At 40.3% G+C, this 19,063-nt stretch overlaps 2 protein-coding genes and 1 long non-coding RNA gene across 5 annotated transcripts; 2 read left to right on the plus strand and 1 right to left on the minus strand.

Moving 5' to 3' along the window:
* Positions 1-90: 90 nt before the first annotated feature.
* Positions 91-2,720, plus strand: LOC115013774 (uncharacterized). The gene is made up of 2 exons (XR_003832825.1): positions 91-471; positions 1,383-2,720. It is a non-coding gene; the product is annotated as an uncharacterized LOC115013774 (long non-coding RNA).
* Positions 2,319-12,389, minus strand: rnft2 (ring finger protein, transmembrane 2). Of its 3 annotated transcripts, XR_003832824.1 has the most exons (12): positions 12,160-12,389; positions 11,945-12,022; positions 11,329-11,508; positions 10,264-10,787; positions 10,076-10,152; positions 9,548-9,648; positions 9,073-9,226; positions 5,782-5,931; positions 4,197-4,262; positions 3,982-4,083; positions 3,306-3,555; positions 2,319-3,197 (listed from the first exon to the last, which is right to left on the minus strand). XR_003832824.1 is itself a non-coding variant. In XM_029440268.1 (11 exons), the coding sequence occupies exons 3-11, from the start codon at positions 11,391-11,393 to the stop codon at positions 3,421-3,423; spliced, it is 1,374 nt and encodes a 457-aa protein (XP_029296128.1). In that variant the 5' UTR covers positions 11,394-11,508; positions 11,945-12,022; positions 12,160-12,388; the 3' UTR covers positions 2,319-3,420. The 3 variants fall into 3 exon arrangements, 2 of the variants coding, with proteins under 2 accessions (XP_029296128.1, XP_029296129.1); XM_029440268.1 differs by having other exon boundaries at positions 2,319-3,555; positions 12,160-12,388; XM_029440269.1 differs by lacking the exon at positions 11,329-11,508 and having other exon boundaries at positions 2,319-3,555; positions 12,160-12,387.
* Positions 12,298-15,561, plus strand: spring1 (SREBF pathway regulator in golgi 1). The gene is made up of 5 exons (XM_029440271.1): positions 12,298-13,062; positions 13,989-14,145; positions 14,261-14,412; positions 14,678-14,791; positions 15,013-15,561. The coding sequence occupies exons 1-5, from the start codon at positions 12,967-12,969 to the stop codon at positions 15,094-15,096; spliced, it is 603 nt and encodes a 200-aa protein (XP_029296131.1). The 5' UTR covers positions 12,298-12,966; the 3' UTR covers positions 15,097-15,561.
* The last annotated feature ends 3,502 nt before the right edge of the window (positions 15,562-19,063 follow it).

Raw genomic sequence — 19,063 nt, forward strand, 5'->3', positions numbered from 1 at the left:
CCCCACACCATGTGACACTGTAATGAATAATACAGTAGAGAGGGAGAGAAAGGGAGAGAAAGGGGGGACGCAAACACAGTCAAGGTTTGATGAGAGAAGAGAAGGAGGGTCATATATCCTCAAGATTTATAGAGAGACTTGTTGTTCTGTCAGAGAAAGATGTGCTGGCTGCCGATAGACCAGCCTTTGCTCCTGCCTGGTGACTACACCTGCACTGCCCACCGACTCTCGCCGTGCTCGGTGGCTCAGCTGCTCGCGTCTCGCCTTCGGAGGATCGGGGACACGCTTGAGAAAAGCTGGACGCCCGGGGAGACGGACAGCGGCTTCAGCTGCGGGGGCAGGGAGACGGTGGCGGTGACCAGGAGAGACCACTTAAAGAGCTTCCTGTGCACTGCAATACACTTGACCGTGCTCGTGCTGGTCGTCGCGAAGCGACAGCTGTAGGGCGCGAGGCGGCAACACCAGCAACAGGTGAGTAAACAGCGTCACGTCACCTGCATAGTGTTTAATTTGAGTAAGCTAACCTGCAACCTTTAAGAGAAAAAATAGCTAAGGTACGAACAAAAACATGTTATATTTTCTGGAAAACGTTAATGTAGGCCATGTGGAAACATACACGCAAAAAGTGTTGACATTAAGTGTGCAAGTCTTGCATGAGGTTAATTTAATAACGTGTTAAAGTAAATTGCAGGCTAATATTTGTGAGACGTTCAGGTAGCTGTTTTAGACGTTTTCTCTTCTACGTGTTAAGTTTATTGGTCTTTTAGATTATTGGATAACATGAAGAAAAAAAACGTGTCTGTCTGAAAAAAGAAGAGAAAAAGGTGTTTTATATCCTCTTCAAAGTTTAGAAATGTTTCCACATCACAACACTTATCAACAAAAAAAGTCATACAATTAAATTTAATTTAATATAACGTGAACCACAACTGCCCTATAAATTGAGCTCTTTAACCACCTGTTTAGACATAATAAGGTAGGTGCTTATAATTAGTTTAATTTTACAACTATCAAACATTCATTAATTGTTAAGCCTTGTGAGTATTCTCACACACTAAGGGTAGCCTAATTATGCCCATAAAGTGCGGGCAAACTAAGTTTTGAATGGCTTTAGATCGCATTTTAGGGATGTTTCATTATGAATAGTAAATGTTTTGAATTGGCAAAGTTTTTACCAGTTGGACATGTTTCTGTTGGGAAAAGCTCTTGCATCTTCCTGTCATCTAAAAAACTGTAGATACTAAATGCACAGTAATAGCATGGAAATCACAAGAGGAATAAGAAACTAATGATTTTGTTTATGAATACGTGTCTTAATTTAAAATATATTTATTTTATGGATGTATTATGCTTAATAAGTGCATTTATTATATTTCATATAGATGGTGCCTTTAGGACCATGCACGATGAACGGGCTCAAATCATTTGCCCTAAAAGCAAGGGATGCAGGAGAGTCGGAGGATGCGGTCCAGGATTGAAGGTGTGCTGCGAGTAAAAGACCGACGGAAGAGAATGAAGCGGATTTAAATGCGTGTTTCAAGGTCGGAACTTTGAGTCTGACTAAACTCAATGTGTCACGAAGACTTCCTCAGGTCCGATGCGGATGCACTGCGAGTTTCATAACGAGCTGACACAGAGAACCCCCAGCAGCCCTGCAGTCAGCCCGTTGCACGTCCTACCCCGGTGTGACTCTCCGATTCTGTCATCACAGTTACAAAACGATGATGTAATCCTCCCCTGGTAGAGAGCAGGGAAAATCTTACTAATAAGACTCCTTTGAATGTTCACTACCCACGACGTGAGTGCATAAGGACAAAGGGGTTAGAGTGATTACACCTTTAAATGTATGTAAAGCTACCATTAGTGCAGCAATAATGAAAAATGCACTGCATTTTATAAGCTTCATGATGCACTGTACCATTTTTTTTTTACTTAAGCTATACTTTGATTGTAAACATGTAAATACTGAGAGGATGAATGTTTTTACAGATGTTTTTTACAGTGTTTAGATGATGTTTACGCATTATACTGTGCTTTAGCATTATCTGTTGGCAGTGTTTAGTGGCTTTTCGTCATAAACAAGATACAGGACCTGTGCATAGGAAGCTATGCAGTTAATGTTGTCGGTGATTTCTGGAAAGAAGCTTCCTCTGATACATTAAGTGTAATGTGAGCAGAATTACTGAAACTGTCTTTTTTAAAGTGTGTGCTATTTATACTAATTCAATATTTCATATGGATTTTTGGTAGTTAAATAATAAACACCTTTCTGGAATAAATGTTATGCAGGTGTGCTTACAATTACACAAGTAATACGCTTGACAAAGTAAGCTAAAGTGCTTTAATTTAAAACTGAATACCCTGCAGTGCATTCTGCATTTAAGTCACACGTTCCATTATGCAACCCGGGATGGATTATTATAAAAGGAAACGATTCATATTAACAATATTCATAGAGAACAATGAAAATAAGTTTGCAACATGGTAGATTATCAGACATGAGCTCTTGCTGTTAATGTAAATGTATGGAAAGTCAAATCCTCAATATCTTCACCACACTTGATACAAATCTATAAAATGTTATGATTGTGATGCCTTGCTTGTACCATAAACAATTGCCACGATGTAAAGTCTGGGTCACAGTCACACACCACCTTACGTTCACTACTCAATATCTAAATAACCTTATTGTTTCCTAACCAAGAACCGGTTTTTACCTATAGACAGGACAAATGTTTGAACTGAGTTTCTACTTACAATCATTCCGAGACATTTCTTTTTGTTCAAAGGGTGAACATCCTATTTTTAAATAAATATTGCAAAATTAAATACCAAATAAAATGATGTTAAATACCAATTGTAGAATTAAAAAGAAGAGTAATACACTTTAACCAGATCATAAAGTATGCAAAAAAAGTGCCAAATTTACAACAAATACAGTGAATAGTGTGACTATTTACATTATCACCACACTAAAGCAAAGTAACATTCTTTTATCTTGTGTTTAGTGAAAAATAATGATGTTTACAACAGCGGCTAAGTCTACATGTACACAAAAAGGTGACTGCTGTCATAACTGTAGGACAACAGTCCAACTGTGAAACTGACAAAAGTCCAAGCTTTCTTTTAAGTGACACCATGTTGATAATTTGGTTTTTGCATGTGGCTCGTACCACCAGCTTCACCAGACGCTCAACCTGCCCGCACAGAAAATAATGTGATCAACATATTTTCTCTTTCTCTGTCTCTTTAAGAAGCCTCTAAAAGTAAAGTTCCCTAGTGTGTGTTACTGTAGTTATGCTTACCCTGATTTAAAGAGATACCGCACTAAGATAAACAGCCAAAAATGACACTCAATTGTCTAAATCGCATTGCAGCACAATCACATCTTTCTGGGTGCGAGTGATATGTTGTCAGCGCTCAGTAGATCTGGAAGTGAGCCGAAGTGGTGCCGTCCTTCCAGCATCGCAGGGTCTCGATGACGGTGGAGCGACACAGTGGACACGTTCTCTCCCGGTCGAACCACAAACACAGGCACTCCTCGCAGAACACGTGCTGCAGGGGAACATAAAGCGCATGCACAAGGTTTATTTTTGTGACAGAGAAGAAGAAAGTGCACAGCCAACATATCTCTCTAAAATCTATGGTTTACATTTTTTTTTACAGACTTGACTGTTTACATATTAATACTGATTATGAATGTCACAGGCAATTAAAGATGCACCCTGCAGGAGCGTCTTGTGTATGAGCGCTGTTCAGTAGCTCATACTGACCTTTGACCTCCCTTTAAGGACCACTTATATTATCAAATAATAACAGTACACATATTTATTTCCCATTTATACTTAAAGAGCAACTAATCACTACCTGTAAATACTTTAATGGTTTAAAAAGATGCAACACAGCACACTTCTGACCCATCAGTGATGCTGGCTGTGGTCAGAGGTTCAGCAGCCTCTTACTAGTTTACCGAGTCCTTACCTGACAGAGAAGGGCTATGGGGTCTCTGAAATCTGCCTGACAAATAGCACAGACGTCGCCCGCCTCGCTGCACTGCTGACTGCCTGCCCTCATTCCGTAATTCTGGATGAGACACACACAAAAAAAAGAGTGAAATTAAAAAAGGATTAAACATGAGTAGATACACATGTGTGTTTACTGATATGTGAAAAGTGTCAAATTAGTCTGAATCTGACCTGGGAGCTGCAGAGCATGACCAAGGCCTTGCGTATGGCAGACACACGTCCACAGATGTCAAAGGACTGCAAAACAATAAAGATCAGTTTATTTTATAATGACCAAAATAGCCCACAAGCACTCCCATTTATTTATGACTTTCTTTTACTCTTTACTAAATGTGTTGAATGTTAGTTTTGGACACTTTAGACCGGATGATGGGGCTGGATAAATGAATGTTTATGTAACCTCCTAAGCAGCAACAAGTTAGCACCTTTTCCAAAAAAACTCACCAATGTAACATTCCTCATCACATTGTTGTGACACAAACTGCATGACAACAATGAATCAACCACTGATGCACATTATTCACATCAGCATTATCTAATACTGACACACTGCGAATAATATGGCTGGATCTTGGAAAACATGCTGCACCTCCACACACACACGCACACACACGCACACACACGCACGCACGCACGTACACCAAACCATCATAATCACTGAATCACTGGCGTGTTAGAAGCAGTCTGGACTATAATTGTCAACACGCACTAAAGAACACATAACAGTGGCAACATCACTGTGTAAATAATTCATAATTTAGCGTGCCATTCATCAGACAGCTACTTAGTTTCACTATTTCAGCTTCCCATGCGATCTCGAAAGTGACGCATGGCTCAAAAAACCTTTTTCTCCATGTTTATTTTTATAGTTCCTTTATTCAACTGCTCAGTAACTGACCTCGCTGTAGCCTCTAATCTTGGAGTTTCTGTCTCTCTTCTCTCTTTGATGACTTACTATGTTTAAAATACCAGGCCCAAATGTCTTTCCAATCCAGGAGCAGAATAACAATGATGATTCCTAATGGTTTTGGTGACCTAACTTTTCATCCAGCCTCTCTGTCGTGTCAGAATCAAAATGTTTCTGTAACTCCCCTTAGTTCTGCTCAATCGCTATTCATTTAGTCAGGAGCAAAGTGGTGGACTGACCGTCAGCCATTCCTAGAGCCACACTTCCATCATGACGAAACATCACTAATGTAATTGCGATGATTTTTTTTCTGGATGAACAGGATGAACCCCATTCTTTTATAAATCTTCATGGACTTTCCTTTAGTACCACCAGAAGGAGCCAAAATGTTCAAACAAGATATCTCATAAACCTTATTTTATAAATTAGAGATGGAATGATGTAAGATTTTATCACAGATCGCAATAAAAAACACTCTTGATGAATTGGACCCCGTGACCTCTTGTCTTGCACCACCACAACAACAAAGTTGAGCAGCCTCTAGTCAGCCTCTAAGAGTAACAGTAACACCGTGTTGGTTATTCTACCCAAAGCTTTCATATTTTAGGGTGTAATGAACAATATAGACTTTAGGAGAGTGCTACTGGGGTTTAAGTAGCAACATTCATATTTTAGGCACCTTCACTTGCTTCTCTTTTTCTTTGCTGAGCTCTTAAATAATTCAATCTAATGTAGGATTTGAATTTCATGTCGTCTATATATGCAGTCTTTTTGTTTAATAGTGACATCCAAAATAAAAAAATAAAATATTGACCTTTGCTAAATGTTTTGCTAGCAGGCAGTGGTTACCTTGCAGAGGCTGTAGATGATGATGAGTGTGGCTCCCAGGAAGTAACTGTTGGACGGGTCTTCTCCCATGATGTACTTGTACCACAGCTGGATGGGCACCAGGGCCCGAAACAGCTGGCTCAGCTCCTCGATCAGCAAGTAGAACTTACCCTGGACAAACACACACAATTAGAAACTGCAACAGTAGAGGACGCCTCTCGAGATGCTTCAAATTAACTTTGTGAATGTGCCCACTTAATATTTTGCTATTAGGAATAGCTTTTGAATATGAAATAACAAAACAAAAGCAACATTTTTCAGTCTTAAAACAAGTTTTTATGAAATGAAAAAAATACAAAATTGAGACAATGTGTGTGTCTTTCTTTGATCCACTCACTAACTGTCCAAAAAAGCAGAAAGAACTCAACAGCCTCGGGGCACTCTTCTATCTAGTCAAGAGCAGTGCGGTATTAAAAGCTTAAAACAGCATGCCTCCAGCCCAAACATGGCTGCTGTCCAGAGCTCTGCAGTTTCACAGCAGTACAGGCAATTTCCCCACACTGCAAGGGAAACTGGCAGCGGCTCTTTCCACCTGCTACCCAGTGCCCACATTAAACCCAGCCCTACGGGGGCGTCCTTTAAAAAAAAAAAAAAAAAAAAAAGGACCCCTTCCCTAAATAATCACAGAAAAGAAACAAACTTCTGACTGCTGCAAAGTGCTTTAAGTGAATTGGGGATGGTTAAAAACAAAGGGGGACCAAAATGAAGGCAAACTTGATTCCCCGACGGCCCCCGTGGCATCCCAGCTTGCATAATGACTTCCTGGATGATCACTGACAAAGATTGATGACTGTGGGTAAAGAGCCACGAGCAGCCAGGTTGGTCGGGGAGGAAGGCCTCTGCTCGTGGCTAATTCATCTTCCTTATTGTCCCCTCAGCCTTGTATCCCATCGTGCCCATCACGCCCACGTAAAAAACTGTCAAATCTAAAGTTTGGACGCAAGCCAAGGAGTTTGAGTAAGCTCCGCTGCAGGCCTTGTGCGAGTACTTTCCTGCTTATTTGGTTTCATTAACTTGTCAGATCTCTTTACCTCCACAACTGCACACTGAAACATAAATACATAACTTTACATTCTTATCTGCAAGACTGTTGTTATTACATTTGTATCTATTTACTTTGGGGGTAAGTGGGTTGAGTTTAAAATGTGGTTAACCATGGGGCCAGTACTATCATAACCATGTGTTTTTCTATGGACTTCCTTCTCAAGGTGACCTGTGAAGTTTGTTTCTCATCAAACACATTGTATGTGTCCTTGAGGCCTGACAAGCAAGTTGAGAGCATTTCCTTGCTCATTTGTAATGCCGATTTGATCATTTGATTGTGTACATCCATGTTTGCGTGCTAGCAGTCTTCTTCATCGCAACAGCAGGATGTGAAACGCGTCGCCCGCCTGTGGTTGTGCATGCTAAAAACAAAACGGGTACCCACTCGTAAAAGCGCCGCACTACGACACTGCTAGAGTAGCGTTTCAGTTGGTATCTGTCTTTTCCCTTTTATCCATCATGCATCAAGTTCTTCCATTTATTCCAAACAAGCCATTTGAATTTGATCATTTTAAAATATTTGAATTTGTCTTCAATGATGAGGAATTATCTAGCAAAAATGCATATATGCAGTTAATCAGTTATAAAAAATAATAAATACTGGTTGGCCTTGACATGTGACTCATGCTCCTGTTGAGCAGCAGCAGAAAGCCTTTAAAATTAAATATTGCTTGAGGCCAACAGATTAGAGATGTTGTGCAGCGGAGCTCTGCACAACAATGAAAATACTTACACACGAAGGCAACAAACAATTAGATTCCTACACAAGCAGTAGAGATCTGCTCTAAGCCTTTAAAACGAAGCGGTCATGGACCTTCTGTACGTGTGCCTGCCATCACTTGTGCAGACTGTGTTGATTATGTGGGATCATTAGTGTAGCCATGGTTGGATGCAGTAATGAAGGAGACGGTAATGATTGTGTGACTTCACGGAGTTCAGAATAAACAGGACCTTTTATAATGTGTATGTGTATAGTTTATCTGTGTGCGTGTGCAAGTGTGTGCAAGTGGAGGATACAGGTAATGGTCCGGCTCCAGGGAGGGATGACCTCACCCGTGCAGCCCCCTCGAGGGCAGATGAGCTCAGTTGCTGGCTGCCGTGTTTCTTCTTCCTGTAGGTCTGTTTATCAGTGGAAAATGTAATCCTAATACTTTGTAACCCCCCATCCTACACGCAAACACACACCAGGAATATGAGCCGCACCTGTATGGAAATCAAAGTCTATCTGTGCGTGTGCGTGTGCGTGAAGCCATATTCTGTTGCCTCAGGCCAGACTAACCACGCATGCAGACACCCACGTTGCACAAGCTCACCTAAGGAGTACCATTTAAAACCTTATGAATACAAAACAGTTTCACACTGTGACCCTTCAGCACTTTCTTCATTCAGTAAAGTATTTCATCATAGTTGAGCAGTTTATTATCTACCAAGTTTCACAACTTTGTCCGTGAACTTCCTGTTACTTAATCATTGTCTATACCATGAGCATAAATATGGCAGTTTACCAGAAACTTAAACTCAGATTAGATGCTTTTAAAGTGTCACAGAAGATGTTCCTCGTTCCGTAATGTGTTTTAGGAACATCCACCCCTGCATTCTCTTTTAAAGCTTTTACTGTGAAGCAGCTGCAAGAAGTTGAAGGGCTACAGTCACATGACGTAACCTAATGTAGGTTAGTAAAGTTTTAAACCAGGGGTAAAAGTTAGTCTTAATCTTTATTTTGCTTCTTTTTTTTTTTTATGTACAAAAGTTAGACTGATTGGGCAAAAAGCTGCAAGCATTTATAGCAGTTTGGGTAAACGTAAATGTAAATAATTAGGAACTACTTTTATTATAAATGAATACAATTATTATTTAATAGTTTGATTGTTATCTTTAGTACTACAACAGTCAGTTTACAGTCATAAAGTCATCATAGGAGTCACATTAGAGGAGCTGGAAGCAGCTGTTTGTTTCTTTTTGCTTGATAAAACAATTAGCAAAAAAACTAAACAAATTGATCAATCATTTCAGCACTTCACATATTCAAGGGGAAAACTATATTAAAATGTCATTATAACTGCATGTTGAGATCATTAAATTTAAAGTTATTGGTTGTCATTTATGGATGGTGTGTAAACTGTCCCATGAAATGTCAAAATTAATAAATATAAGTAACATTTTCTGTAGATAGACTAAGTGTCAGAGGGACGAATGTGGATTTCTTACCCTTGATTTGAAGGCCAGGAGAATCTTGGGCAAAAAGAGGACAAAGCATTTCAGGCCGATGGTGAAGTACTTCAGGACAAAGTCAGTGATGCCCACTGCCCAGATCAGATCAAAGAACTCAAAGCTGTCGAGGTTGGGCTTGGCAAATATGAGGCTAGAAGCAAAAGAAAACAACACCTGAGTTGTCATAAGGAGGTCTGGTGTTTTCACTCTGGATGGTAGAATGATAAGCAACAGAAAAGCAAATGTTTAAAACGCACTGGAAACAAAATAATGAAATATAACACAAAATACTCACAGGACAAGACCAGACAAGAACAGGAACGCTACCTAAAGGAAATGGAAGTCAAAATAAAATGGCTTACACAACACAAAATGAATGGAAAAAGCTAAATGTAAATAAATTAAATCCAAAACATAAGATGGCAGGCAAAGGAACACACAGCTACCGTAAAAATACCTGCTTGTACACTACCTGTTGTGCAGCTCCTCATGACTGAATGTGTAGTATATATACATTATATTCCCTGCCAGGAACATGATGAGCCACAGAGCAACAAGTATAGAACGTTCCGCCTGGCAACGTAAAAGAGACGCAGCTATTTTAGCAACGTTACAATACATTTAAAATTGTAATTCAAAACCATTTCTCTGCAATAATGTCACAAATGAATAAAATGGTGCATTATTAGTGTATCTGACTGTGAACTTGTGTGTACATGCCCTGATCTCTTTGCTCTTGGACATTAGTATCAACGGAAGTTGGAAAGTGTTGAGAGATGGACTAAAACCTTTCTGTTTTTGGTCTTTTCATGGGATTGTTTGACAATAAAGAAAAATATGAAATAACACAAGCCTTGTCCTTTAATATATGCATGTGAGAAAGCTTGACTAAGTGTGTATCAGTATCAGCATTTGTTTAAGCTATCATTAGAACATTTCAGATGCTGTCAAGGAGTCTGCAACTGCAAATATATATATTGTAGTTTTTTGTTTCTTTTACCCGTAAGGACACTTGGTGCCTAAATGTAGAATTGGCATAGGCAAATGTGCTGGCCAAGCCCACACACACAGCAATACCTGCAGGAGAGGAGCAACATCATCAGACCGTATGCTGCTAATTATTCTTTGTTGCAAGTAATGTACCATTAGACACTGACAGCTACACTGTTACTCCACAAGCTGCTGTACCTAGCTTATGCTGGAAGCAGACTTTAGCCAGCAGAATGAGGATGAAGGGGAAGCCTCTCTGCAGCCATGTCACTACTGCCTTCAACTCAGACAGGGCTGGTGCTGGGGTGGACGGGTCTTCCTGTGCTTCCTCTCTGGAGCTGTGCCTCTCTGAGCCCGCTGCCGTGGTGGCCTGCTGGAGCAGAGAGGAGGTCCTGTGCTGCAGGGGCTGGTGGTGGTAGGGGTGGTGGTGGTGGTGGTGATGGTGGTGGTGCGGGGGTGGCCGAGGGAGAAAAGGTCCCCCCTCCGTGCGGTGGGGGCCTCCTTCTTCTCTGGACGACGCGGTCATCTGGATAAAAACTTCAGGGGGAGAGCCCAGGACTAAACCGGCTGCCTGGAATTGGGCAGAGGAGACAGAGCCGGAGGGGACGCCGACCAGGCCGGAGAAGATCTGCTGGGGTGAATTGGGTGAGTCGGGTTTCAGGCAGTCAAACACACCACCCTCATCCAGGCTGCTCTCTGATCCCAGAGTTTGGCTTCGGCTCCTGGGTGGGGGAAAAAAGTACGTATCCTATGTAACATTTGGTTGACATGTAAAAGGATCTGTACATTTCACAAGATTATGTCTCTGTATTGGTAAGTAAGGCTAGTTTCTTTAGAGACAGCTCGATCCTACTTCTACACGGCTGTAAATGAGAGCACTGAGCTACACTGCGTCAACACACGGGATGGCCAAAAGAATGTGGACGCCCAAACATTAAACCCATAAATGATTGTTGGACAGCTCATTTCAAAACCTTGGGAATTACTTTGCTGCTATAACAGCCGCCTCTTCTAAGAGGAGTGAGGAACCTGGCTGCAGTGATGTGCTCCCATTCAGTCACAAGAGCATAAGTAAGGTCCAACACTGATGTTGTGTCATAAGGCCCGGCTCCAGTTCATCCCAAAGGTGCTGGATGGAGTTGAGGGTAGGCTTCTATGCGGGAAGGTCAAGTTCTTCCACACCATACTGGGAAAACATTTCTTTATGGATCATTGTGTTTCATGTTAATAAAAGGGAAGGTCCTTCCCTGGCTAAATACAAACCTCATCTTCAAAAGGTATTTCTGTGCTCTCACAGGTACTACTACTCTCTGCCAGGAGTGATACATGTATACAGTATATGATCCAATATTTCCACAGACGATGACACTCTGCTCTTCTTCTTCTTTGCTTGAACAACACACTGTACTTCAAATTGCAGGCTGGTGCCGTGGCGTGCACAGTCTGTGAAAATATTGCAATTAAACATTGATTTTGCCCAAGGCAAACATTTGATTACTGCAGTGAGACAGAAGACATCTATGGGATCACACAAACACCTTTTAAGATACAATCCACTGCCATGTAATTAATTGATTAATTGATTAATAAGGTTTGACTTTTCCATTTAGGGAATCGATTTAGAAGTGCTGACACCACACATAAGACTAGGCTGCCACACATTTGCAAGCACACTAATGTCTAAAATATCATTGCAAGCAGTAGAATTATGATGTCCTAACTGGAACTAAGAGGCCTTGCCAAAAAACATTAAAAACCAGCTTCACGCTGCATGCATGTGGGCAGTCTGTCCATGACAGTGGCTACATTTGACTACATATGTGTGAAGATAATACACAAACAAAGGGCGTGTGCTGCTTCTGAGAGCTATTCTTCTCACCTTTCAGAGGGCATGCCATCCGTGTTGCTGCTGTGTCTCCTCTGCATGGCATACCGCTCATCACCACATGTCCCAGCCCTGCAAATGCAAATCAACATCAACAGTGTCTGACAGACAGAGACAGGCCGGCCAACAGCTTACAACTTCAGCTATTCTGCTTTGTGTGCAGTTCATTCGTTAGACCGTACGCTAAATAACAATATAGACGACTTTACCTGAATTAGTACCGTGAATTGCACCTCAGCTCTTGGCATATTTAGTGTCAGGTTAGCTAGGTTGATGATGCTGCTGCAAAAAATGCTCTGACGGTCAAGCTCCAAAAGCTTCCTGTATGGCGTCAACGACGTCGCTGATTTACCCAATCAGCGTCCTCCTTCCCACCACACCACATCCGCGTTGGAAATTTGTTTTGCAGATGCTGTATGTCAGATTTGGCTGGATAAACATCACAGTTGCTGCTTGTTAGACGTAATGTTGGACGTTACATAATCGTTTTCTTCAAAGGAGGCGAAACTGCGTCACTAGGCTGAGCAATAGTGTATTAGTATTTTTTTTTATCATCAGTGTCTAGCTTATCTAAGACAGAGCTAATGCTAACGACTGCTAGCTAGCAGGCTAACAAAGCAGGCTTTTATGATGAAACACCGTTAACTAGCTTGCGTGCCCATCAGTTAACTGTTTCAGATGTGTCCGAGCATAATTCATATTTACAGACATTGTCCTTTTAGCGTAATTGTTAGTAAGTTAAACCTACAACATGGGTTAGCTAATGCGTCTTAGCTCTGCAAATACAGCGACCTCACTTGTAGGTACTTTCGTATTTATTCAGTTTACAGATCCAGTTTTGCTCGGTTGTACAGTTATTGATTGAGTTTTATCTTTTGCATTACATTAGTTTTATCTCGTAGGCACACATCGTTACATATTCCTGACAAATAAGGTCAGTCCGGGAATTGATACCCCTGGAGGTTTGATGTGTTGGACTGTCACTGTCGCCGACATCTCCCCAAGAAAGCCATGCTATGATGGTGCTACGGCGGTTACTGAGGAAACGATGGGTGCTGGGAGTTGTCTTCGGACTGTCTCTCATCTACTTTCTCACCAGCACGCTCAAACAGGTACAGAAACTCACAATAAAGCAAATTGGTGTCATCTTCTGCACCAGGGATGAGCAATCTGGATAAGACCATTGGTATATGGGATTATATATTACAAAAAAGGAAGGGTCTACATTGTTTTGAAATTCTATTGAGAAACATTTCATTGATGAAATAACCAGATGGTTTTTGACTCGTATAAGGAGTCACCTGACAGATCAAGGTGCTCCTGCACATTGGTGCAAAAACCCTCAAAACCCAATGTTGCCCTAAAGCAGTCCTGCTCATTAACTTGCAATATTGCCCTCAATGGCTTAATACATAATATTCAGTGTCTTGATGACACAAGGACATTTCAAAGTGTGGACAGGAGAGGACAATCAGCTCTACCTCCTAAACCATTGCCACCACAATATCTTACAGCTCAAAATTATGTATTTAAGTTACTTGTTTAGTGTGATCAATAATCTAAAACCCAAAGATATTCAGTTTACTATCACAGACTAAACAATAGCAGAATTTCTTGGAGTTGGAACTAGTGAATGTTCTGCATGCTTGATCTAAAGATTAATAGATTATGTTATCAATATTTGTTTCTCCATTGACTTTTGTAATTGGCTGAGCTCTGTCTGATTTAAGTCAGAAATGTTCCACTTTTAGAAAACGTCTTTAGGCAAAGGCCTTGAAAGCTGCAGCTGCTTAGTTAAGACAATGTTAACATGTGAGAACTGTGTCTTCTTTTGTTCAATGGAAAAAGGGTTTTAGAGAGAAAAACAATTTTCTCACAGTTTTCAAAATAAGAGGTCAAAACAAGAGTGTCCGCATCATCAGGAAAGCAATTCTGTCATTTTCCAGCCCTACTGCATTTTCTCACTTTATATCTCGTTATATTGTCTGAACTTGAGTTGTTCTTTGATGGCATTTCAATTTCTGTGTGAATTTTGCAGGAGGAGCGGACCATACGGGACCGCACTCTCTTAGAAGTTAGGGATCCAGACCATCGCATCCCCTGGAAAGTCCGTTTCAACCTGGGCAACAGCAGCCGACAAATCACTCAGTGCAGAAACTCCATCCAGGGCAAGACACTGCTCACAGACGAACTTGGTGATTAATGCAGCCTCTCCTCACCACCATACAGTAATGATGACACAGCGGCTCTGTGGGACTGTTTTGTTGCCTCTAATCAAGGTTTATGCTTATCTGTGTTAATGTTTTACAGGTTACGTCTGCGAGAGAAACGACTTGCTGGTTAACGGCTGCTGTAACGTCAATGCTCCCAGCTCCAGACAGTACATTTGTAAAAGCTGCCTGGCCAACGGCTGCTGTAGCATCTATGAGTATTGTGTGTCTTGCTGCCTCCAGCCTGATAAGGTAATCTGTCACATCAAAAGCATGCTCAGGGGCTTGGGTTATCACTGTCATCTTAAAAAGGATCAACTGTTCAAATGCTGTATCTTGCAAGACTGCTGCGTGCGTGACTCTGCAATGCACAAATTCAGATACTGTGCCTCTTAAAGTTAATCTTGCATTTTTACCATAGCAGTGATCATGAAGGGGAAGAAAGAAGAAGGTGAACAGATTAAAATCTGTACTTGTATGTGTTTTACACATGCTCACCCTCTGTGCTCTTCATCAGCAACTTCTCCTTGAGCGCTTCCTGAATCGTGCAGCTGAAGGTTTCCAGAATCTCTTCACTGCCGTGGAGGATCACTTTGAGCTGTGCCTGGCCAAGTGCAGGACCTCCTCACAAGTATGTTAAGAGTCATTTCACACATAATATTCATCTGAGTACTTTTGGGACAGTCAAAGCTAGATAGAAGATCTTTATCTTTAAAAAATATAACATTCAAATGCTCTGTTGTTTTAAGCTCATTTTTTTTGTAAATCTATTGAATTTGTTCATCCAGCAGCAAAAAAATAATGTTATAATAATTTCATTAACCCGTTTTATTCTTTTTCCCTCTCATGCAGAGTGTTCAACATGAGAACACTTACCGAAACCCTCAAGCAAAGTACTGCTACGGAGAGAGTCCTCCAGAGCTCCTTCCTGTATGAGTATTGGACTTCCTTCTCGAGTTTAGGAAGTACAGGAAGAGCAGCGGGCCAATGAGAAGGTTCCTATTCGGACACTTAAAGCTGCTTGGAGAAGAGACTTTCTGCCAATGAACTGCTCTCTTGGACAATTTTGCGTCATAGTGGCAAAGAGATGGAGACGTCCACGCCTGACCTCACAAAATTGACAAATGCTTTCTGTGATTTGATTATTTACACTTCATAAGTGCATAGAACGCTTCATACATTCATCCGTGATGATCATCAGGTCTACATAGCAGGCAGCTCATCCATCAGGATTCGCTTCAAACCGGTTCATGTCATTAAAATAGGCTTAATTTTTAAAAGAAGGTAACAGCTGTTTCGTGTTTTGTTGAATCTTAATAACAGCAAAGAATGTGTCATTAATTCTGTGTGTAGTGCATGCATATGAAACTGCTATTTAATAAAAGTGACTGTGAAATTAAATGGGTTATAGGTTCTGCTTTTTTATGAATGGTGGCATTCTTTAATAGTGCCTCAGACATTTTTATGAGCTGTTGTGTTGCAGATTTAAAGTTGAACACTGGAGTGTGTGTGTGTGCAGTTTATCCAAAACAAGGGTATGCTAAGCTGAAACCACCAAAAGCCTAAAGAAAATCATGTATTTTAAAGATTGTTAATGAAGACGTATGGGTTTAATTTCACCCATAAAATGTACATCATTTGTACATCGATCACTCTGTTCCCTTGAATTCTTGAAGGAAACCTTGTTTTTCTCCCAGACCTCCACATTGAACGAAGAATCAAAAAAGTGTGAGAGTTTCTAAACGTATGTTTTGATGTTTTGTGCGGTTGTTAAACGTGTCATCCATTTACTTCAATTCATCTAGTCTTTTCTGCATAATTTTTATTCTTTGTTCGCCGTAGAGGCATGTGACGAATACAAAGTTATCTTCGAGAAGTCAAAGCAACACGGAGTAATTGATACACAAATGGGTGTTGTGGGTGAAGTATTCATTTTGTGTTACAGAAAATGAAATTGTACTGTATCATCAAACACTTTGGATTATTTTATTTTATTTAAAAAAGAGCATTATATTAATGGAACAAAAGATGCAGTCAAAGTATTTGAAAGCTGTGTTTGGTGTTTTCGACATCATGTCGACTCATTTGAAGCTCATTCAGAGCCACCAAACATTTTAACTTCTAATTGAATATTAATTGAGCATTTAATTTGAGGAGGACGAGGCCCACATTAATCTTTGTTACAGTATTGTTGTTCTCCAGCATTGCTTTGATGGGAAATTTGACAGATTTATCGGCACTGTCCATCTGTCCACATGTTTCAATAGAGTGATTGGAGTCCAAACTGGTGACTCTCTGTAGGTGATTCTTATCAGCTTCTGTTTCTACCTCAGGCAACATAACCCGCTCACAAGGGATAGATGGCCAGAGCATAACAATTAATCATTGTGAAGGCTGAGAAAACAAACTCGTAATTAGGAAATGTATTAGAGCCCCTTTTAATTTGCCTCTTTGGCAAGTTGATTAATTACGGTCACATGGGAACGATGTCAGCTGCTAAAAAAGTAGCAAGTTTATTATAACAAAGACATTTCTGATGTAGCTTTTAGAGGAAAGGTCTGACATTTTGGGAAATACTAAAATGTTGCCAACTTGATGAGTTTTATGAGAAGATTAATACCACTTTTAAAGAGTGGCATTCATTTTCTCAACAATTGAAAAATTGCTAAAATTGTGATTAAATCAGCCATTTTTTCTTCTTCAGGCTGTCTGTACACTTGTGGATATTTGCACTAAATTCACCCATTAATTTAAACACATTATAAAAACTGAGACACAAGTTTCAAATGTCCCACATGCATGACACCTTGCTGTATACATTACAAATAAGCTTTACAAAATCTTGAGAAAATCCTTCATTGTTAAAAGAAAAAAGCTGCCATAACCTGTGACCACGTGTGCATCACAAACTGGGATTACAAGAGGTATCTGCTCCCCTCCAAGTACTTCTGAAGTGTTGCCCCAGGAACTTTACGCTTAATCTCATTTTTCCCTTTGACCTTTGAAATTTGGATCTCAAATGTATACTCCAGCCAGTCCAGATAGTCCCTGGCTGTCTTCAACAGAGTGTGGCACCACTGCTTCCTCTTAAATGCATTCTTTGGCATATTGGACGGGGTCGGCTTCAGGGAGCATTCTCCTACGAAAATATTCTTCACACATGCTGTGAGCAGGTTGACGTTGGAGATGGTGAACCTGAGCTTCTCAGTGAAGCGAAACATCTGTGGGATTGAGGTTGTTTCTCTGGTCCTTCAGGACCTTCTCCAGGCCTTGAGCCATGAAGAGGAGGCTGCACTGCACTTTTGACCCGTTGGGAGGAGAGTTCTGGTCGGCTTCGAACTCAGGGAAGCCAGGGAACCAAGTGCCAAGGTGCTCCGCTCCATTTGCTTTATCCTGGAAGAGAAGATCAATTCCAAAATCTTCAGAAGGTTACAAAAATATATGGATCTAAACCAAACCCAAATAAAAGTTACTGTTATAAAAAGCCAACATTAATGCTTATTGATGCATGTCAATGTCCCAATATCCATGAGACCAAAGATACATTTTCAAATCATTACCAAACGATTTGAAAAAATGTAAACATTACATCGATAAATGGCCCAGAAACCAATTATTAAACATTGACAAAGTTTTAGCTATCCATCTAAATAGTGTTACATCGTTTGGTTGTAATTGAAATGTTATAGCATGTGCAACAGTACACTGTTACACACCATCTTCAGAGACAGTATTATGTTACTTACAAAACCTGTCAAGCTCTCATCAACTAGACTTTTGGTGAGAGCCGTCAGCTCTTTCGCTCTACATGAAACACCATCAGCGTGTTTTTTTGGCGCATGTCCTGCGTCCAAGCTTTGCATCAGAATCCCCACCCAGGCGCACACCACAGTCAGAAAACCTGCAAATGCAAGTGCACAATCACAACATTTTAAATCCATGCCATGATATTGCAAGACAAATGCAAGAATGTGAGTTACATGGCATACTGTACCTGCTCTGGATTTCATTCTGACTTCCTTCAAGTTTTCAAATATGACAAGGACTGATTTGTGACTGACTTGCAAACCTCTCAAAAGAGATGAAGTAGGTTCTGAAGATAAACTTCCCCTTACATCTATATAAGCCGTATCCTTTGATGAAATAAGTAAAGAGGCAAACCAATCAAGCTTGGGTTCCTTTGACATGTCAACACCTTGCACACAGCTTTTTTGTCACTTCCGTTTAAGGAAATGCTGCAAATTACTGATGAAGATCATTTGTAATCAACACAAACGTCACTCTGGTTCCGGTGCAAAAACATTCATAAACATTCTGCAAATAACTGAAAGAGAAAAATCTTTTTGTTTCTTGGGTCAAATTTAAGTAAATTATCTTTGGTTTGGGAAATGTTTTTGGTTTGTTTAAGGAGAAGAAATATGAAGTTTTATCTCTAGCTTTTATTCACCTTGCATGACCCACACTCAATAGTGAATTTGTATTGTCAATTATTCTGACTGTGGACGCCAAAGATAAACAACCATGTCATCTTTACATCATTTCAGCTTAAAAACGAACTCTGACAAACAATATTTCTTTAATATACATCATCTTTTTTTAATCACATATTGTTTTGTGATGATTCTATGATTCATTCATTCCTTCTCTGATCCCCTGATGCAATACTTCCTGTGCGTATACGTGACACTAACCACACTCAACTATATTCTTTTATGTCCAGTCTAACCCTGCAGCTATATTTTCTACATTACTGGTTTCATTTGGTAGATATTACATTGGGTATGACTGATAAGTGCTCGAATCCTTAGCCTAAAAGTTGAATAAAAGTTTGTTTTTGTTGCCTTGATGAAAACCTTTATCTTTCATTAGCAAAGGAAATACAAATCAAACTGATACAGAACTT

The sequence above is a fragment of the Cottoperca gobio genome, chromosome 9 (assembly GCF_900634415.1).
Source record: "Cottoperca gobio chromosome 9, fCotGob3.1, whole genome shotgun sequence".
Classification (NCBI taxonomy): Eukaryota; Metazoa; Chordata; class Actinopteri; order Perciformes; family Bovichtidae; genus Cottoperca; species Cottoperca gobio.